This window comes from Macaca mulatta, chromosome 1 (genome assembly GCF_049350105.2).
Source record: "Macaca mulatta isolate MMU2019108-1 chromosome 1, T2T-MMU8v2.0, whole genome shotgun sequence".
Taxonomy (NCBI): domain Eukaryota; kingdom Metazoa; phylum Chordata; class Mammalia; order Primates; family Cercopithecidae; genus Macaca; species Macaca mulatta.
The window spans coordinates 110882901-110904940 of NC_133406.1; the positions used below are offsets into that span (position 1 = coordinate 110882901).

The following is a 22040-nucleotide window of genomic DNA, read 5'->3' on the forward strand; positions in this document are numbered from 1 at the left end:
GCGTTGGGCCGCGGTCTCCCGGGGAGTTCGCCCTCGCCCCCGCAGTGAAGGGCACGTCCCTTCCCCCGCCCAGAGCCTCCCCAGGAGCCCCAGCTTGGCGAGACCCTGGCCGGATTCCGGACCTGGGGCTTGGCCCTGGGCGGACCCCGCTGCAGTGGCCCCCCCGGTCCGCCCGGGGCGCTGTGGCTGCGGCTGGTCTGGAGGGGGCGGTGAAGCCTCAGGGAGGGGAGGGGAGAGGAGGGGAGGGGAGGGGAGGGGAGAGGTGGAGAGAGGGGAGTGTTGGAGGCGCAGGAGCCGAGCCGGGCCGGCCGGGCGGGCGGGGAGGAGGAGGAGCCGGGCGGGCTGGCGGGCGGCCGGGTGGCGGCGGCGGCATGGCGGAGCCGAGCGGGGCCGAGACGAGGCCCCCTATTCGGGTCACCGTCAAGACCCCTAAGGACAAGGAGGAAATTGTGATCTGCGATCGAGCCTCGGTCAAGGAGGTAGTACAGCAGGCGGGAGGCGGGGGGAGCGCGGAGGAGGGGTCTGCGAAGAGATGGGGGCCTCCCTGACGGTCTGGCGTCCTGGAGGGCCCCGGAGAGGAGAGCGGGGGCCAGCTGGGACTCCGAGGAGCTGAAGGGAAGGAGAGTCGGGTAGGGGGCGCCCTGCGAGGGGAGATATTGGGGAGCGTGGCGCGTGTTGGGGGGCGGGTTTTGCCTTGTGGCCTGGGCTGGGGGCGTGGTGGAGAGTGAGGAGGGGACACCTTGCACCAGGAAGGGGGAAGGACCCTGGGTTTGAGGGGAGTGTGCCGGAGTGGGGGCCCAGGGAAGGTGCTAACCGAGAGAACGGGCCGGGGGCAGGCGGAGAGCGCCGGCGCCTACTCTGTACCTCAGAGAACGCCCAGTGTTCTCTGAGCGACGGGGCTGTCGGGGGAGGATTTCCCTGTGCCCAGATCCTTCCCACTCTTTGAAATCGACGTGGTTACATTTGGTTCTCAGCTCTTCTGAGATTTACACGGTGTGCAGTAGGTGCTCAATAAAATCTTGTTGAATGAGGGACTGTTGCCTGTGCTTGCCACCCACTGTGGCCGCTCCATAATTTCACATAGGCGGGGCTTAAGATAGGCCATCTGGTTGGAAGAGAGGGATCTGGAAGCTGCCTCTGCTTAACAAGTGCACTGTTTCTACTTAAAGTGTGTGTTGTGTTTTGTTTTGTGTTGTGTTTTGGAGGGGCTGGTAGAATTTGGGAAGTCTAACTCCATCCTTGCTCCCTCCCTAACCACATAGAATTACTAAATTTCAGAATTTAAATACTGTACTGTTCCCTGCAAAGCTGAATTTGAAAATGGCTATCATTGAGAGACTGTATGTTTAGTTAAGAGCCTGGACTTCGGTGTCAAGACCTGAGTTCTGGTCTGCCTGTGGCAAGTTACCTTACCTCACTGATCCTCAGTTTTCTCATCTTTAAAATGGAGATAAGGCTGGGCGTGGTGGCTCACGCCTGTAATCCCAGCACTTTGAAGAGTTGTAGTTGGGTGGATCCCCTGAGGTCAGGAGTTCAAGACCAGCCTGACTAACATGGTGAAACCCCATCCCTACTAGAAATACAATTAGCCAGGCATGGTGGTGTGTGCCTGTAGTCCCAGACACTCGGGAGGCTGAAGCAGGAGAATCACTTGAACCCAGGAGACAGAGGTTGCAGTGAGCCGAGATTGCGCCACTGCACTCCAGCCTGGGCTACAGAGCCAGACTCCATCTCAAGATAAAAGTAATAATAAAATAAAATGAAGATGATAATTACTATACTATATCTTTAACTCGTGAATAGATAGTGCTCAACAACTGACATCTATTTGTTGTAGTTGTTACGAGAATGCTGGGAATAGAGAGGAGAGAAAATTGGGTCTCAGAAGGCTGAAAGTCCAAGGCTGTTGAAGGAGTTGGGGTGGGGGGAGGCTGCCCTGCCTCACAGAGAACTAGTTGGAGGGACTGAAGCTGGGAGGCAGATGGCAGCAAGAGCTTTCTCAGGTGGGAGACTCTGGGATGGAGCTAAGAGAAGAGCCTCTCACTGGTTCATCTCCTTTGTTAAGAAAGGAGATGCTTATTGCAGCTGGAGGAATGGCATCGAGACTACAGAAAGGACTTCCCATGACTAGAGATGAGAGCAAGAGAGTACAGAAGCTGTTGAAGAAGAGTCAGGGTCCCTGGTAGGGGGAGTCCAGGCAGCCTCCACAGTGACCTCTGCCTCTTGATCACAGTTCAAAGAGGAAATCTCCCGGAGGTTTAAGGCTCAGCAGGATCAGCTGGTCCTGATCTTCGCAGGCAAGATCCTCAAGGATGGGGACACACTGAACCAGCACGGAATCAAGGACGGGCTCACTGTCCATCTGGTCATCAAGACCCCTCAGAAGTAAGTTCAGGAGCAGAGCAGATCCAGCTTCTGATTGGGCCTCCCCATTTAATACTTTCTCACTCATTGCTAGACCGTACCCAGAGGGCCTAAGCTGAGGCCCAGGCAGGTAGCTCCTGGATGAATATGATCTCCTCTCTAGGGGAAGGGAACCTGATTTACCACTCCCAGAATGCCCTGAAGACAGATAATACTAGCTCCTTTCTCCCTCTGCTGGTTTACTGACTGCCCTCCAGCCATCACCCCACTCCAGCCTCAGGGCTGCTAGGAGGGGGCTTGAGTTAAAATAGTAGTCCCACGGCAAGCACAGAGATTGTCGAGGTACCTTCCCTCTTCTAGTGCTCACTCCAACAGGATTCTCCTTTCTCTGTCCTCAGGGCTCAAGATCCAGCTGCTGCCACTGCTTCTTCCCCCTCCACACCTGACCCTGCCTCAGCACCCTCCACCACGCCTGCTTCACCCGCCACCCCTGCCCAGCCCTCCACCTCTGGCAGTGCCTCTTCAGATGCTGGCAGTGGAAGCCGGAGGAGCAGTGGTGGGGGGCCCTCTCCAGGGGCTGGGGAGGGACCCCCCAGTGCTACTGCGTCCATACTCTGTAAGCCCTCAGAGAGGAGAGCACACTCTTGTTTGGGGTTGGAGAGTTGGGGAAAGCCAAGAGGAGGAAGAAACAGGAGTTCCTGATCCTGGTCTGGTGGGATAGGGGACCTCATGACGTAGAGTTCCAGACATTGATACTTGATTCAAGTTGGGGAAGAAACTAGTCTGAGGAGTTCTCAGAGGTGGGGATCATGGCTAAGGGTTAGGAGTGAGGGCAGAAATGGGGTTGGGGATGTGGGGAACCCTAGGTAGAGAATGGAAGACTGTGAGTCTGGGGAAAAGTTAGATCCAGCAGTAGCCAGATGGGCCACTCATTCAACAGACCATTGCTGGTTGCCTTCTCTCTGCTCAGTTCTATGTTTGGTGCAGCCTCAGCCTTCAGAGAGGCCTCAGTCTAGTAGGCTCACATTTTTTTGCCAGCAGTGGATCAGGGCTGGGCTGTGGGAATGATTGGAAGAGGAACATGTGAGAAGCATTTGGGGCCTGTCCTGGAGATCCAAATTCAGTGGCTCTGGCTAAGTGAGGACAGGGATCTTGTGGCAGACTGTGACCCTGCCCCCCTCCCACAGCTGGCTTTGGGGGCATCCTGGGGCTGGGCAGCCTGGGCCTGGGCTCTGCCAACTTCATGGAGCTGCAGCAGCAGATGCAGAGGCAGCTGATGTCCAATCCTGAGATGCTGTCGCAGATCATGGAGAACCCCCTGGTCCAGGATATGATGTCTAACCCTGACCTGATGCGTCACATGATCATGGCCAACCCCCAGATGCAGCAGCTGATGGAGCGGAACCCTGAGATCAGCCACATGCTCAACAACCCTGAACTCATGAGGCAGGTGAGTATGAGAGGGCTAGAGAGCTGGAGGACGCTGGTGCCCAGCCATGCCCTGCCCAGCCTTTCCATACATTGATTTGTTCATTCATGTATTCAGCAGTTTTGAACACTGGAGGTACAGGGATGAAAAGACAGGCCTAGCTCTTCAGGAATTCCAGGTGTCAAAGGGAAGTGGGACAAGTAAACCAGCAATTAGAATACAATGTGGTCAGTGCTATCATAAGGATAATCAGGGAATCCTCTAGGGGCATAGAGAAGAGCTCCTGGCCCTACCCTGAGGCTTAGAGGAGGCCTTAAGAGATGTCACCAAGCTGAGACCCAAAGGAGGAAGACGAACCGGGGGAAAAAAGAGAAGAGCATTCAGGGCCAAGGGACAGCAAATATAAAGGCCTGGGAGTGAAAGATAGTAGGTTGTTTGGGGAGCACTGTGGCTGGGCAGGGCCCAGTTGGGAAGGGAGACTGTTGTGATGTTGCTCTTTGGGAGTTCCAGCTCATGGTCCACTCTACCAGAGGATCAGAGTAGACGATCTTCCCAGCAGGGCTGTGGACACCAGTGTTGGACTCACCAGAAGATAACTTATGTAAGGTCAAGGACTTGTGAGTGTTTTGTTCACTGTCTAGAACAGTGCCTGGTGCATAGTAGTCACGCAGTAAATTTTTATTGAATGAATGAATTACAGGACAAGAGATCAGAGTTCTAGGAAGCTGGGCATATCAGTTATAAAGGTGTCTTAGAAAAGGCAAGTGTGGAGCAGATTTGGGAAGGAGAGGAAATGTATTCCAAGTTGAATGCGAACAAGTAGTTACACTCATTTTTCTGTGATGAACTCCCCTGGGGTTGACATAGCCACCCCTTATTGAGATTGTGCCATTGACTCCATAGAAGAAAGCCCCCATCCTCAGTGTTTCTCAAGGTTCAGGCAGGCCAAAGACTTGGAGGTGGGAATTAGAGGGTGTCAGTAGCTTTATTCCAGCCTGAATCCTTTCCTTCCCCAACTTGCAGTCATTTACCAGGAATCACAGTATGGTCTTGGACAGACCGACCAACCTGGCTTTGAACACTGTCTTCACCACTCAGTGACTGTGTGTCCCAGGGCAGCAAGTCAGTTAACATCTCTGAGCCTGTTTGCTCATCTGCAAAATAGGGACAGAAATAACCACCTGAGATGGTTATTGTGGAGATTATATGACTTGAATTCTGTAAACTACTTGGCCCTGTGCCCATATACAGTAGGTGCTCAGTAGATGTTAATTTTCTCTTCTGCTTCCTTCCCTTTCTTTCTGTGTCCCTTCTGACTCAGTTTCCTTGTGCATCCTGACACTTCTTTGGACACTCTGAGCCTAAGGGAGGGAAGCTGCTGCCCTCACTTCAGCTGGGATCATTGTCCTCCGCTAGAAAAAGCCAACCAAAATACCCACAGGGAGGCAGGCCTGGAGCCAAGATTACAGTAGAGGAAGGAAGTCCAGTTTATTCTACTTTCTGTCACTGTGGGGCAGTTCCTGGGCCCTGGTCCTGATCCTGACACAGACCCACTTCCTCAAGGCCCACCCTTTTCCTAGGTTGGTGCTCCCCTGGTTCTGGGGCCCATCTTGTCTCTCTCCCTTGATCAGACAATGGAGCTTGCTCGGAATCCAGCCATGATGCAAGAAATGATGCGGAACCAGGATCGGGCCCTGAGCAACCTTGAGAGCATCCCTGGAGGATATAATGCCCTCCGCCGCATGTACACGGACATCCAGGAGCCCATGTTCAGTGCTGCCCGGGAACAGGTGGGATCAAGGGCCAGGGTAGTGGGTCGGGCTGTCTGGGCTCAATATTCCCTACCCCTACCCCAGGCAAACCTGGGTCTGCTCTTCTTTCTTTCCCCAGTTCCCTGAGGGGTGGGCCTTGGCTTGAAGGCAGTTCTCAACAGTGCATATCCGGGGATGGTCCAATTTGGCATGGACAAAAGATAAGCAGAGGTCCTTGTGGAAGTGGGTGAGGCATAGCATCCATCCAAGGAACTTGACATCCTTCTGACAAACTTCTTGTACCAGGGGCTCAAAGGCCAGGTGGCAGGCCTGAAGTCAGACGCCAGCCCTGATACAACATGTCTCAAGTATGGTCCATGGATCACCTGCAGCAGAATCACCTGGGGAGCTTGTTGATAATGAGAATCCTGGTCCCCACCTTTGAGCTGCTTATTGAATCCATTTCTAGGGTTGGGTCCCAGGATTATACATTTTTAAAAATGCTTTATGAATCCTATTCAAGTACATACACACACAAAAATAGATAAAAATATAGCATTCTTTTTTTAACAATCAGTGTTGCCCTAACATGTTGCCATATATAATTTCAGGGCCCTTTGGTTTTTTTTTTTTTTTTTTTTTTTTTTTGAGACGGAGTCTTGCTCTGTTGCCCAGGCTGGAATGCAGTGGCACAATCTCAGCTCACTGTAACCTCTGCTTCCCGGGTTCAAGCAATTCTGCCTCAGCCTCCCTGGTAACTAGGACTACAGGTACATGCCACCACGCCCAGCTAACTTTTTGTGTTTTTAGTAGAGATGGGGTTTCACCGTGTTAGCCAGGGTGGTCTCGATCCCCTGACCTCGTGATCCGCCCACCTCGGCCTCCCAAAGTGCTGAGATTACAGGCATGAGCCACAGCGCCTGGCCATGGTTCTTTTTAAAAATTTAATTTTACATGAAACACATTCTATGTTTGTATGTTTGAAAATTCAAAAGTTGGCCGGGTGCGGTGGCTCACGCCTGTAATCCCAGCACTTTGGGAGGCCGACGGCGGATCACGTAGTCAGGAGATCAAGACCATCCTGGCTAACACAGTGAAACCCCGTCTCTACTAAAAATACAAAAAATTAGCTGGGCATGATGGTACGCGCTTGTAGTCTCAGCTACTTGAGAGGCTGTGGCAGGAGAATTGCTTGAACCCGGGAGGCAGAGGTTGCAGTGAGCTAAGATCGCGCCACTGCACTCCAGTCTGGGCGACAGAGCGAGACTCCGTCTCAAAAAGAAAATTTGAAAGTTACACAAAGTAAACAAAACAGTATTCTTAAAAAGCATGGAAAAGTATATAGGCCAAAAAAAGGTTTACAGAAGGGATCCCTCTGTTTCCATCTCCCAGCCAGCTCTTTTCTACCTCAGTGGTAGCTAATGTTAGTATTTTGTTTATTTTCCTAGACATATTTAATATTTGCAAATAAGACATAGGTAGAGTTGTAGCCTTTACAAACCCCTCTCCTATTCTTTTTCTCTCCAGAGGTAACTACTATGCTGAAGTTGAAATTGGGGTTTATCATTGTGATTCTTTCATTACCTACGTATATGTCTATAAACATCTATATATTGTCATATTTTTAAATATGAGGTGGTACCTTGCTGGTCTTATTATTATTATTATTATCATCTTTTTTTTTTTTTTTGAGACGGAGTCTCGCTCTCTTGCCCAAGCTGGAGTGCAGTGGCGCGATCTTGGCTCACTGCAAGCTCCGCCTCCTGGGTTCACGCCATTCTCCTGCCTCAGCCTCCCGAGTAGCTGGGACTATGGGCGCCCGCCACCGCGCCCGGCTCATTTTTTGTATTTTTAGTAGAGACGGGGTTTCACCGTGGTCTCGATCTCCTGACCTTGTGATCCGCCCGCCTCGGCCTCCCAAAGTGCTGGGATTACAGGCATGAGCCACCGCGCCCGGCATAAGTTTTGTATTTTTTAGTAGAGATGGGGTTTCACCATATTGGCCAGGCTGGCCTCCAACTCCTGACCTTGTGATCCACCTGCCTTGGCTCCCAAAGTGCTGGATTACAGGTGTGAGCCACTGCACTTGGCTGCTTTTTTTTTTTTTTTTAATACAACCTTTAAAAATGTTTTTTGTTTCTGTTGTGTTTTGTTTTGTTTTGTTTTTGAGACGGAGTCTCGCTCTGTCGCCCGGGCTGGAGTGCAGTGGCCCAATCTCGGCTCACTGCAAGCTCCGCCTCCCGGGTTCCTGCCATTCTCCTGCCTCAGCCTCCCGAGTAGCTGGGACTACAAGCACCCGCCACCTCGCCCGGCTCATTTTTTTGTATTTTTTTAGTAGAGACGGGGTTTCACCATGTTAGCCAGGATGGTCTCGATCTCCTGACCTCGTGATCCACCCGTCTCGGCCTCCCAAAGTGCTGGGATTACAGGCTTGAGCCACCGCGCCTGGCCTGTTTTGTTTTTTTGAGACGAAGTTTCACTCGTTGCCCAGGCTAGAGTGCAATGGCGTGATCTCTGCTCATTGCAACCTCCGCCTCCTGGGTTCAAGTGATTCTCCTGCCTCAGCCTCCCGAGTAGCTGGGACTACAGGCGCCCACCACCATGCCCAGCTAATTTGTTTTGTATTATTAGTAGAGATGGGGTTTCACCATGTTGGCCAGGCTGGTCTTGAACTCCTGACCGCAGGTGATCCACCCACCTCAGCCTCCCAAAGTGCTGAGATTACAGGCGTGAGCCACCGTGCCTGGCCTAAAACTGAGAAACTTTAAAAATATTTAATTCATTTAAAAATGACAATTTATTACAAGTTGGTGGGGCACAGTGGCTCATGCCTGTAATCCCAGCATTTTGGGAGACTGAGGCAGGTGCATCACCTGAGGTCAAAAGTTTGAGACCAGGCTGGCCAACATGGCAAAACCCCATCTCTACTAAAAATACAAAACTTAGCCAGGCGTGGTGGTGGGTGCCCGTTGTCCCAGCTTCTCAGGAGGCTGAGGCAGGAGAATCGCTTGAACCCTGGAGGTAGAGGTTGCAGTGAGTCGAGATTGTGCCATTGCACTCCATCCTGAGCAACAGAGCAAAACTCAGTCTCCAAAAAAAAAAAAAAATTTATTACAAGTTAACATAAATACCATTATTTTGAAAAATAACTTTATTTTCCAAAACAAAACTTTAGAGGAAAGTGTGGCCTTGTTTTACATTTTTACAGTTCTCTTTGATATCTGGCTTACTACAAGACAGCTGGTTCTCAGATCTGCATTCAGTTTGCAATGTCACATGTCTTGTAGACTTTGGAAAACTCCACTGTATCCTCATGAGAGAATAAGAGTGAAAAAGGCAAATTCATGTCTTAGAATTATGAAAACAGTTTTAACGCTTGCAGGGGTCCCAGGACCACACTTTGAGAACCGTTGTTTTAGAGGAGTTTTATAGGCATTAGAATAAATGTGTCAGGCACATAGTAGGTGCTCAATAAATGACGGTTGTTACCACTGTGGGTAGTTCAGGAAAAGAGATTTCGTCCTTAGAGTGTACCAGGAAGAATAAAGCAGAGCCCAGAACAAGGTGGGGTGGGGTGAGGTGCTAGGCAAGTATGAGAACAGGAAATCTGAAACAGGGACAGAGGCTGAAACCATGGTGTATGAACCCTGGCCTGTGAGCTCTGTTATCTGAACAGGCATCCGGTGAGGTGAGGGAAACAGCTCAAGAGTAGGAGAATCCTTGGTCAGCCCCAGTCCCCATGACCCACTTTGAATAAACAGGAAAAGCAGCTCAATATGAAACCCTGTGGTAGAGAGGAGCTGAGGTAGGACCACCTGGGAACTCAGGAGAGGGAGCTACTGAGCATTTAGACCATGAGAAAGGCTGACTAGGGAAAACTGAGTCTGGGACTCCCTCAGTCAGAGCTCTGTGCTAGGTGCTGGAGGGGAGGTGGTTCCAGTGTTGCCTTTAGGCAGCATACCTTCCCATGGGGTATGGACCTGAGATATCCTGGGGAGCACAGTGAGGAACCTGGTAGGGTGAGGTGGATCAGAAGTAAACTGAGGCTTGTTCGGCTGAAGCAGCCAGTGTGTAGAAGTAGGTTTTGGAGCAGGAGGGGAAAATCTAGAGAGGGCATATCTTGCCGGATGTGTGTTCCGCTAGGGGCCACCACTGTGGTGTGCCTGGGTGGACAGAGAATGCCAGGTAGGGGACCTGGGGAGTGAGGGAAAGGTTCTGGGGAGTTAGGATTAGTCCAAGGAGGCTGGGGAAAGGGAAGGTCGGGGTTCAAGTAGAGAGCCAGATTTGACAGCCCACTCCCATTAAGCCAGTAGTTACTTATTGAGCACCTACTTGTGTCGGGGCTGGGGGTGCACAAGCAAATCTGACATTGTCTCTGCCCCTTGAGGTACAGGAACACAAATATTTGGCTACATAATGGGAAAAGTATGTGTAAAGTGCAGTGGGTTACATAGGAGATGTTTAGAGACCAAATATTGAAAGCCACAATGGGGAATGGGAAATTTTCAATTATCTGAGAGGTTCAGTTATGCAGTCACTAGCATCAGCTAGCTCCCACCCTGTGGAGCAAGGAAGGAGCTATCCATTGTGGGGCAAAGAACTGAACTGAGGAATTCCAAGGTCTTGGATCTCTCTCCCTTTTCTGGGGAAGGGGAGGCTATTAAGTAAGAGGAGAGAATGGGCCTAGCCCTTGTCCCTGATTTGTTTCAGTCCTTAACCCAAAACCTTTCCCTCCTCCCAGTTTGGCAACAATCCCTTCTCTTCCCTGGCCGGGAACTCCGACAGCTCATCCTCCCAGCCTCTGCGGACTGAGAATCGAGAGCCCCTCCCTAACCCCTGGAGCCCCTCGCCCCCCACCTCCCAGGCCCCCGGGTCCGGTGGGGAGGGCACCGGAGGATCGGGGACCAGCCAGGTGCACCCGACAGTCTCGAACCCCTTTGGGATCAATGCGGCTAGCCTGGGGTCAGGTATGTCCTAGGATGGAAGGAGCTTAGTGGGGTCACCAGGGCAGCCCCTCTGCCCCAGGACTGAATGGGTTTCATACTGCTCCAGGATTTTGAAGACAGAGGTGAGACTATCAAGGCCACAGAGGGGGCTCTGCCGTCTGGGACAGTGGCCGGGTGAGGGCTGGTTCTGGCCATGTCCTGATATCCCTGGGAGTGACCTAAGTAATGGCTCATGAGTAAACCAGGCCCCACTTCCTAAGCTCCATGAGCACCTCTGGTATTATCCAGTGTATAAGGGTCAGACTGCTGTGGGGAGAGGGGGCTGGAGAGGAGAGGCAGATGTGAGGCTGAGGGAAAGGGATGTGCAGGGCTTGCCATGTACAGAAGAACAGGTTATGCACTGCACAACCCTAGAGGATGCTCCGTTTATCTGGACTATGACTGTACACATGGCCTGGGGGATGTCTTCAGCAGATGACCTAATTTCTCTGCACTCTGGGGGATATCTTGATTGGGAAAGTTCCTTCCCTCTGTGTGTTTTAGTTTCCTTATTTGTAAAACAAGGACTGGAACTTGATCCATTATTTTATTATTATTATTACTATTTTTTTTTGAGATGGAGTCTCGCTCTGTCACCCAGGCTGGAATGCAGTGGTGCTTTCTCAGCTCACTGCAAGCTCTGCCTCCCAGGTTCAAGTGTTGCTCCTGCCTCACCCTCCCAAGCAGCTGGGGACTACAGGCATGTGCCACTACGCCCGGCTAATTTTTTGTATTTTTAGTAGAGACAGGGTTTCACCATGTTAGCCAGGATGGTCTCGGTCTCCTGACCTTGTGACCAGCCCGCCTCGGCCTCCCAAAGTGCTGGGATTACAGGCGTGAGCCACCGCACCTGGCCTTCATCCATGATTCTAAAATAGTGCTCCTGCATCCTGGAAGGGTCTTCATCTCCAGGATAAGGAAGGACCCAATGGGAGAGGCTGCAGCCCTCCTGCCCCAGCTCCAGCCAGACTATTAACAAACTTGGTTTCTGAGTGAGATTTGGTGTGAGGAAAGGGTCTCTGCTGCTAAGACAAGTTTGGTCTAGATGATATTTAATCATTTCTTTCCAAATCGGACATAATTTGAGCTTATGGCAGGAACAGTCCAGAGGGGCATAAATCAGACCCAGTTCCTAGCTGGCTTGCTCTTATCAAGTAAATGGAAAAGGGGCCAGGCCAAAGCAGGGCAAGATGACCTTGGACTTGGTAGAAACTTGGACTCATGCCCCAATCCTAGGGTGCCCACTGGACCATTGCTTTTCTGAGTTTTGTAGTCATTCGGTGTCTGAAGTAAGGTAGATTGAAGTGAGGCCTTTGGTTTCCATCTGGACCCTTCCTCTCCTGTTTTCTTTTTTTCCCCCTTGTCCTAGGGATGTTCAATAGCCCAGAAATGCAAGCCCTCCTCCAGCAGATCTCTGAGAACCCCCAGCTGATGCAGAATGTGATCTCAGCACCCTACATGCGCAGCATGATGCAGACGCTTGCCCAGAACCCCGACTTTGCTGCTCAGGTATCAAACCAGCATGAGGAGAGTGTTGTTGGGGAGAGAGTTTCTCTTGGCTGGGGGCAGTTTCTTGTGGTCAAAACACTGTGGAGCCGGACTGCCTGGGTTTGCATCCCAAGCTCTGCTACTTCCCAGCTATGTGAGCTAAGCAAGTTATTTAGCCTCCCAGTTTCTTCATCTGTAAGATGATAATAAGAATAGTTCCTACCTCCTATAGTTGTGAGGATTAAATGAGTTAATACACGTTAAGTGCTTAGAACACGGCGTGTAACAGAGTAAGCTCTGTGTACCTGGAAATGTTAGCTGTCCTCATCATCAGACCCAGGGCTGAGCAGCCTGACTCCTCCTACTCTTCATTGCCCAGAGCATAGTTCCATTTCCTCTCACTGTCCCACTTAGGCCTTCGGGATTCTTTGAGATCCCTGGAGAAGCTGGCCAGATTTCCTGCAGTGGTAGGGGGTGCCGAGGGAGTCTGAGACTGTGGGGAAATTCTTAGGGTGAAAAGGCCCAGGTTTCCCCCTGCTACCTTCACCCTGGCAGATGATGGTGAATGTGCCGCTCTTCGCGGGGAATCCCCAACTGCAGGAGCAGCTCCGCCTGCAGCTCCCAGTCTTCCTGCAGCAGGTGAGTGAGGAGCCTAGATGGGTGGAGGTTGAGGGCAAAGGGTAGTCCCTGAAGCCCAATGGGTGGAAATGAAGTTGGGGCAGAGCTTGACTCTGGACTCCTAGTTGAGGTTGTCTCCTATTTCCTGCCACCTCTTGATGCCTTTCTCTGCTTATTTCCCACCAGATGCAGAACCCAGAGTCACTCTCCATCCTTACCAACCCCCGAGCCATGCAGGCATTGCTGCAGATCCAGCAGGGACTACAGACCTTGCAGACCGAGGCCCCTGGGCTGGTACCCAGGTGAGGGTAGGGTGGTAGGAGGGCAGCAAGGTTCTGGCAACTTCTCCCCTTCAACTCTTCTCTCTGCCACTCTCTCAGCATCCTTTTTGTCTCTGAGGGTCTGTTTTCCTGTTTCTTCCAACTGCTTTTCCTTCTGGATCTTAACATTCTCATCACTTTCTTGGATGCCATCTCCTACCTCTTGGTCTCTCTTGCCTACAGCCTTGGCTCCTTTGGGATGTCCCGGACCCCAGCACCCTCAGCCGGCAGCAATGCTGGGTCTACGCCTGAGGCGCCCACTTCCTCGCCAGCCACGCCAGCCACATCTTCTCCAACAGGGGCTTCCAGTGCCCAGCAGCAGCTCATGCAGCAGATGATCCAGCTTTTGGCTGGAAGTGGAAACTCACAGGTACATGAGGCAGTGGGGGCAGGTGCTGGGAGCACCACTTTGATCCTGGGAGGTTTCAAGGGAAGCAATAGAATGGAGGCAGTAGGGCAAGCTTGGGAGTCAGGTCGTGTTCTGCCACTTACTAGCCTTGGGCAGGTTACTGATCCTCCCTGAGTTCAGTTTGTGCAGATGTGAAATAGAGATGAGAAGAGTAATGGTACTTACCTTGCACTACGTACCGTTCTAAATGCTTTAGATTTCAGAGCTCATTTACGACTCATTTACCGCATTCCTCACAACAGCTTCATGAGAAAGATATTATTATTATTTCTGTGTTAAAGATGGGGAAAACTAAGGCCCAGAAAGGTTAAGTGGTTTACTCACTTACATAGCTAGTAGATAATGAAGCCAAGACTCAAACCCGGGCATTCCACCTCCAGAATTTGCGCTATACCATTTCTGCTTATATCAAAGGATCCTTTTGATAATTAAAGCAGCCCCCATCTCCGAGACTCTGGGAAGGGGGATTCTGCAAGGTGAGGTAACCAAAGCCCTGGGAAAGTCAAGGCCAGGGGCTGGCAGGAGGGGCAGGGATGACCTACCTTGAGTGAGCCTCTTAACCTTTCTCTGACCTCTGTGACTCATCTGGAAAAGCCATTCCACCAAAATGTATGTTTATACAGCTTTGTGCAAGGCATGAGAGAGCTAGACTAGGTAGTATCCAGTCCAGGTGCAACCCAAGTTAAATTCTGTGGACTGGCCGGGCGCAGTGGCTCACGCCTGTAATCCCAGCACTTTGGGAGGCTGAGGCAGGCAGATCATGAGGTCAGGAGATTGAGACCATTCTGACTAATGTGGTGAAACCCCATCTCCACTGAAAAATTAAAAAAAAAAAAAATTAGCCAGATGTGGTGGTAGGCATGTGTAGTCCCAGCTACTCAGGAGGCTGAGGCAGGAGAATGGTGTGAACCCAGGAGGCGGAGCTTGCAGTGAGCCAAGATCGCACCACTGCACTCCAGCCTGGGCAACAGAGCGAGACTCCATCTCAAAAACAAAAAAAGATTCTGTGGACTGTGATGAGAAGCAACAAGGAGCACTGGAAAGGGCTTTCTTTTTTTTGAGGTGGAGTTTTGCTCTTGTTGCCCAGGCTGGAGTGCAGTGGTGAAACCTCTGCCTCCCGGTTCAAGTGATTCTCCTAGCATTACAGGCATGCGCTACCACACCCGGCTAATTTTTTGTATTGTTAGTAGAGATGGGGTTTCACCATGTTGTCCAGGCTGGTCTTGAACTCCTGACCTTAGGTGATCTGCCTGCCTCGGGCTCCCAAAGTGCTGGGATTACAGGAGTAAGCAACTGCACCTGGCCAGAAAGGGTTTTTATACTGCAAGTCAGGGGGCCTTAGTGACGGACTTGCTCTGTGACCCCAGGTAAGTTCTGTCTTTCTCTGGATCAAACATTGTTCCTTTCAACACCAGGTGGACAGTGCTTGCTGGACTCTTTCTAGCTATAGGAGTCTTTTGTTCATAATCAAGGCTCGTGCTTCCCAGACACCCCTTGAGCAGACATTTACAGAAGATATTTAGACGAATGACAAGAATGAAAAGCCAGGCTAGCCAGGCAGTGGCTCACTTCTGTAATCCCAGCAATTTGGGAGGCCAAGGCAGGCAGATCACCTGAGGTCAGAAGTTCGAGACCAGCCTGACCAATATGGAGAAACCCCATCTCTACTAAAAATACAAAATTAGCTGGGTGTCTTGGCGCATGCATATCATCCCAGCTACTCAAGAGGTTGAGGCAGGAGAATCACTTGAACCTGGGAGGCAGAGGTTGCAGTGAGCCAAGATCGTGCCATTGCACTCCAGCCTGGGCAACAAGAGCGAAACTCCATCTCAAAAAAAAAAAAAAAGCCAGGCCAGGAGTGTGACTCATGCCTGTAATCCCAATGCTTTGGGAGGCCGAGGCAGGAGGACTGCTTGAGGCCAGGAGTTTGAGACCAGCCTGGGCAATGCAGGGAGACCGAGTCTGTAAAAATTTTTTTCTTTTTAAAAAAAGCCTAGTGCAGGCTGGGCATGGTGGCTGACGCCTGTAATCCCAACACTTTGGGAGGCCAAGGCGGGTGGATCACTTGAGGTCAGGAGTTCAAAACCCACCTGGCCAACATGATGAAACCCCGTCTCTACTAAAAATACAAAAATTAGCTGGGCTTGGTGGCATGTGCCTGTAATCCCAGCTATTCGGGAGGCTGAGGCAGGAGAATCGCTTCAACCTGGGAGGCAGATCATGCCACTGCACTCCAGCCTGGGCGACAGAGCAAGACTCCGTGTCAAAAACAAACAAACAAAAAAAAGACCTAGTGCAGTGGCTCATGCCTGTGATCCTAGCATTTAGAGAGGCCAAGGCAGGAGGATCACTTGAGACCAGCCCGGGCAACATAGCAAGACCCTTTCTCTACTAAAAAAAAATTTTTTTTATTTTTTATTTTATTTTTATTTTTTTGAGATGGAGTCTCACTCTGTCCCCCATGCTGGAGTGAACCTCCGCCTCCCGGGTTCAAGTGATTCTCCTGCCTCAGCCTCTTGAGTAGCTGGGACTGTAGGCTCCTGTCACCACGCCCAACTAATTTTTGTATATTTAGTCTCAGAGTATTGCCATGTTGGCCAGTCTGGTCTCGAACTCCTGATCTCAGGTGATCCACCTGCCTGAGCCTCCAAAAGTGCTGTGATTACAGGCATGAGGCACCACGCACACGCACTTTTTTTTTTTTTTTTTTAAGACGTACTCTATCGTCCAGGCTGGAGTGCAGTGGTGCAATTTCAGCTCACTGCAACCTCTGCCTCCCGGGTTCAAGCAATTCTTCTACCTCAGCCTCTCAAGTAGCTGGGACTACAGGCATGCACCACCACACCTGGGTAATTTTTTGTGTTTTTGGTAGACAGGAGGTTTCACCATGTTGGCCAGGCTGGTCTTTTTTTTTTTTTTTTTTTTTTTTTTTGAGACGGAGTCTTGCTCTGTCACCCAGGCTGGAGTGCAGTGGCCGGATCTCAGCTCACTGCAAGCTCCGCCTCCCGGGTTCACGCCATTCTCCTGCCTCAGCCTCCCAAGTAGCTGGGACTACAGGCGCCTGCCACCTCGTCCGGCTAGTTTTTTGTATTTTTTAGTAGAGACGGGGTTTCACCGTGTTCGCCAGGATGGTCTCGATCTCCTGACCTCATGATCCGCCCGTCTCGGCCTCCCAAAGTGCTGGGATTACAGGCTTGAGCCACCGCGCCCGGCCCAGGCTGGTCTTGAACTCCTGACCTCAGGCAAACTGCCAGTCTTGGCCTCCCAAAGTGCTGGGATTATAGGCATAAGTCACTGTGCCCAGCCAAAAAAAATTTTTTTTAAATTAGCTGGGCATGGTGGTACACACCTGTAGCCCCAGCTACTCAGGAGGCTCAGATAAGAGGATCACTTGAGCCCAGCAGATAGAGGCTGCAGTGAGCTATGATTCTGCCACTATTTTCCAGCCTGGGTGCAAGACCCTGTCTCATAAAAAAAGGAAATACTTCTCCTTTATAGATAACTATTGATCAGTGAAATAAAATTAAATAGCATCTTAACTGGGACCCTTCTTAGCCTTTCATATGGCTGTATGTGTGATGACTATTAGGAGGGGACTTGGAGGTCATGCTTAGTATGCATCTTATTTGACCACAGAGTATTTGGCTTTTGGAGTGCCTGTTAACATCTCCAGTGTTACGGCCGGGCGCGGTGGCTCACGCCTGTAATCCCAGCACTTTGGGAGGCCGAGGCAGGCGGATCACAAGGTCAGGAGATCGAGACCACGGTGAAACCCCGTCTCTACTAAAAATTACAAAAAATTAGCCGGGCGCGGTTGTGGGCGCCTGTAGTCCCAGCTACTCGGGAGGCTGAGGCAGGAGAATGGCGTGAACCCGGGAGGCGGAGCTTGCAGTGAGCCGAGATCGCACCACTGCACTCCAGCCTGGGCTGGGCGACAGAGCGAGACTCCGTCTCAAAAAAAAAAAAAAAAAAAAAAACATCTCCAGTGTTTACAGAAGGTAATGAGGAATATACACTGATCTAGGCCTATCAGTTAACTTGAAAATCTAAAAAAAAGATATCCGCCTGCCATATATTATACTTTTATTTTATTTTATTTTATATTTTATTTTATTTTATTTTATTTTATTTTCGAGACTTAGTCTTGCTTTGTTGCCCAGGCTGGAGTGCAGTGGCGCTATCTCACCTCACTGCAAGCTCTGCCTCCCGGGTTCATGCCATTCTCCTGCCTCGGCCTCCTGAGTAGCTGGGACTATAGGCGCCCACCACCACGCCCGGTGAATTTTTTGTATTTTTAGTAGAGATGGGGTTTCACCATGTTAGCCAGGATGGTCTCGATTTCCTGACCTTGTGATCCGCCCGCCTCAGCCTCCCAAAGTGCTGGGATTACAGGCGTGAGCCACCGCACCCAGCCATTACACAGTTATTTAGGACTTAGGACCTAGGCTCCTGGGCCCCCATTTGCAGCTCATCTTCCCTGCCCTCCTGATTGACTCAGGATACTAGAGAAGACCTGCTGGTCTTAGAAACCCTTAATTCAAATAGGGCCCCCAAGATTCGTCCTGTGCCCACTTCACAAGGCCTGTTCCCTCCAGGTGCAGACTCCAGAAGTGAGATTTCAGCAGCAGCTGGAGCAGCTCAACTCCATGGGCTTCATCAATCGTGAGGCCAACCTGCAGGCCCTGATTGCCACAGGAGGGGACATCAACGCAGCTATCGAGAGACTGCTGGGCTCCCAGCTCTCCTAATCCCTCGGCCCATGCCTCCTGCCTCTCCCCTCCCTCGATGTCAGCGTTTGGTTCTTCTGTCAGCCCTTACCCTCTACAGCTTGTCATCCCTTCCGTCTTCTCCCTCATCCTCTCCAAACAGCAGGGTGACTTTAGAGGCATGGGCTCCAACCCCTTAGCTCTGTCTGAGAATTATGGTTTTACTGCTACATCTCTAACAGAATCTTCTCTCCTGGTCTCCTTGAGCAGTGCTACTTAAATAGTTTTCACAGTTTCATTGATTGACTCTACCTCCTTGCCCCACACCACCTTTTGCAATCTTTAAACTTTCAGTGGCTGTGCAGAGTCGAAGGAGGAACCAGCTGTCTGGTTTACTGGAACATAGTCTTCCATCTATACCACTAGGGTTTTGTCTTATGTTTACTTTTGGTAACTCTCTTCCTTCTTTTTCTCCCTACTCCCCACCCCTAGCCCAACCAATGCTAGAATTTCTTGCTCTGAAGGAGGAGCAGGTGAAACACGCGGTAATTTTCCTCCTCGGCCCCTATTCTGGTCACTTCATTCAGCACTTTTTCGTGGGCACTGTTGGGACTTCCAGGGTAAGGAGGAAGACGCTTGTTCTCTCTGTCTGAAGAGGGAGATGAGACAGCCCTCTGGACAGGAATTAACAAACCCTGGACCAGCCCAGTGGAAACTGGTGTGAAAGAGGAGGGAATGAGATTATTCGGAGGAAGGGAATAGGGGAGACAGCCTGAGTAAAAGGCTTGGAAGTTGGAATTGGGGAGCAGAAGCACTCATAGCTCTTTTAGGCAGAAGAATCCAGGCCCAAGCTGGCAGAAGAGACTTAGAGATGCTAATGGAATTTGAACTGAAGAAAGGAGCTCAATGAAGCTAAGCGCCATGCCCCACGAGGGGTCATATTGGCTTTATTTCCTCAAACACACGTGCTTATATGCACACACACACATTTCCATGGACCCAGGACTTGCTTTTGTCCCCAGGCACTAGTAATTTGAGCCCCCCTCCAAAGACATGAAGGGGGTTGGGGTCTGTGTGAGTAGTGGGGGGTGCGTGTGTATCCGCATGTGTCCTTACACTTTTAAGTTGGGTGGGAAGTGGATTCTTTGTTGGTTTCTGGTTCAGAGTGCTTTCCCACTACCAGAGACAAGTGGGTAAAAGGGTCAGTCCATTGCAGGAATACAGGAGAACTAGGTCCCTTGGGGCTCTGGATGCTGAGTAACCCAGAGGTAATGTGGGTATCCTTTTGGAAGCTGTCAGAGCTGTGACTAGCACCCTTATCACCCCTCACTGCCTTATGGGAATAGTAGAGGTTTTTTTTTCCTCCAGAGCCCCTGGCCTTTCAGTTCTTAACTATTTCCCTCCAGGCCAGAAAGTTTTCTTTGAGGAAGGAGAGGAGAGGGTGGCAATGATGCCTTTGATCTGGAATTGGACATTGCTCTGTCAGAGCACAGAAGAGGCTCATATCACCTCTTCCCTCTGCGACTTGGCCCAGCTGCTTGGAGGACCGACCCCATGGCTGAGAATATGACGGCAAGAGGAATAGAGTTTGCTCCAAGTGGGAAAGGTCCCAAGCAGTCCAGAGAAGATGTCTGTGTGGCTTTCCCTCCCTACCTCCCCCAGCTCCCACACTGGCCTTTGTAAATAAATGGCGTGGTCTTTGTTGTGAGAGTGTGTTTGCATTTGTTTTTTGAGGAAGAAGAAACTGGCTGAAGACAAATTCTTGGTTTTCCAGGGCAAGAATTGTGATCTAGAAAAATTTGAGGTTTGGTTCAGTTACTACAGATGTTAAGAAGTATTAAAAGTGGCCGAGGCCGGGCGCGGTGGCTCAAGCCTGTAATCCCAGCACTTTGGGAGGCCGAGACGGGCGGATCACGAGGTTAGGAGATGGAGACCATCCTGGCGAACACGGTGAAACCCCGTCTCTACTAAAAAATACAAAAAACTAGCCGGGTGAGGTGGCGGGCGCCTGTTGTCCCAGCTACTCTGGAGGCTGAGGCAGGAGAATGGCGTGAACCCGGGAGGCGGAGCTTGCAGTGAGCTGAGATCCGGCCACTGCACTCCAGCCTGGGCGACAGAGTGAGACTCCGTCTCAAAAAAAAAAGTGGCCGAGGCCGGGCGCGGTGGCTCAAGCCTGTAATCCCAGCACTTTGGGAGGCCGAGACGGGCGGATCACGAGGTCAGGAGATCGAGACCATCCTGGCTGACACGGTGAAACCCCGTCTCTACTAAAAAATACAAAAAACTAGCCGGGTGAGGTGGCGGGCGCCTGTAATCCCAGCTACTCGGGAGGCTGAGGCAGGAGAATGGCGTGAACCCGGGAGGCGGAGCTTGCAGTGAGCTGAGATCCGGCCACTGCACTCCAGCCTGGGCGGCAGAACGAGACTCCGTCTCAAAAAAAAAAAAAAAAAAAAGTGGCCGAGATCACGCCATTGCACTACAGCCTGGGCAACAAGAGTGAAACTCCGTCTCAAAAAAACAAATATTAAAGGTTTTAGCCTGGCAACATAGGGAGACCTTGTCTCTACAAAAAATTTAAAAATTAGCCAGGCATGGTGGTGTGGGCCTATAGTCCCAGCTATGTGGGAGGCCGAGGCAGGAGAATCACTTGAGCCCAAGAAGTCAAGGCTGCAGTGAGCTGTGATTGCGCCACTGCACTCCAACCTTGGTGACAAAGTGAGACCCTGTATCAAAAGAAAAGAAAAAATATATATAGAGAGAGAGAGAGAAGGTTAAGGGATAACTGATGATGGAGGTATCAATAATATATGACTTGGGAATGGGGAGGATTGCATTCTTCCATTCCCCATCCTTAGACCATTGGGTATCTGAGATCTCTTCTCCCACTTCCCATTAGGGTCAGGTGTGGTAGAGGAAACTATGAATTGTAAGATTATTGCCTCCATCCTCTGATCTTTTGGCAAGATTGCCCTCCCCTTACCTTAGGTCAAAAAGTGAAACAAGGCCAGGCATGGTGGCTCACGCCTGTAATCCCAGCACTTTGGGAGGCCGAGGCGGGTAGATCACAAGGTCAGGAGTTCGAGACCAGACTGGACAAGATGGTGAAACCCTGTCTCTACTAAAAATACAAAAAGTAGCCAAGCACAGTGGCAGGCGCCTGTAATCCCAGCTACTTGGGAGGCTGAGGCAGGAGAATCTCTGGTACCAGGGAGACAGAGATTGCAGTGAGCTGAGATTGTGCCACGCACTCCAGCCTAGAGGCGACAGAGCAAGACTCTGTCTCAGAAAAAAAAAAAAAAGTAAAACAAAAACTCTTGCAGTCGGGTTTTCTGCAAGTAATATTTGGTAGTTATTAATCTTGAGCTCTGAGACTAAACCTAGCATTACCACTAATCATGTAAGTTTGAGGAAGTATTTTCACACCTGTGGGGTTTTATCTTTTGTACAGTGAAGTTATGGACTACGGTTTTGTGGAACATGAATAAGCCAAGAGTGGGAGGTTCCACTTTGATAATGGTAGACTAGATGCCTGAGATCAATACTCTCACTAGATATTTTAAAATCTGGGAAAAATACATGAAAAATCTGAAAAGCATCAAAGAGTGAATAAGACTGACTGGGAACCCAGAGGGGAAAGAAAGCTCTAAAGACTGGCTGTCTTTGATCTGGAGGCCAATTAGGAAAAGGTTGCTGAGAGGCTGAGCTGTGGTTTGGTTTTGTTTTGTTTTCTTTTTTTTTTTTTTTTTTTGAGATGGAGTTTCACTCTTGTCGCCCAGGCTAGAGTGCAGTGGTGCAGTCTCAGCTCACTGCAACCTCCCACACCCAGGTTCAAGTGATTCTCCTGCCTCAGCCTCCCGAGTAGCTGGGATTACAGGCACGTGCCATCACGCCCAGCAAATTTTTGTATTTTTAGTAGAGACGGGGTTTCACCGTGTTGGCCAGACTGATCTCGAACTCCTGACCTCAGGTG

At 50.6% G+C, this 22040-nt stretch overlaps 1 protein-coding gene across 3 annotated transcripts; it reads left to right on the top strand.

Annotated features, from left to right (window-relative positions):
• Window positions 1-347: 347 nt before the first annotated feature.
• Window positions 348-19778, top strand: UBQLN4 (ubiquilin 4). Of its 3 annotated transcripts, none has more exons than XM_028827882.2 (11): window positions 348-479; window positions 2234-2385; window positions 2763-2980; window positions 3552-3814; window positions 5425-5583; window positions 10286-10511; window positions 11899-12038; window positions 12573-12656; window positions 12822-12937; window positions 13139-13325; window positions 17960-19778. In XM_028827882.2, the coding sequence occupies exons 1-11, from the start codon at window positions 372-374 to the stop codon at window positions 18110-18112; spliced, it is 1806 nt and encodes a 601-aa protein (XP_028683715.1). In that variant the 5' UTR covers window positions 348-371; the 3' UTR covers window positions 18113-19778. The 3 variants fall into 3 exon arrangements, with proteins under 3 accessions (XP_028683715.1, XP_077799695.1, XP_077799702.1); XM_077943569.1 differs by having other exon boundaries at window positions 2763-2920; XM_077943576.1 differs by lacking the exon at window positions 12573-12656.
• Window positions 19779-22040: the final 2262 nt, after the last annotated feature.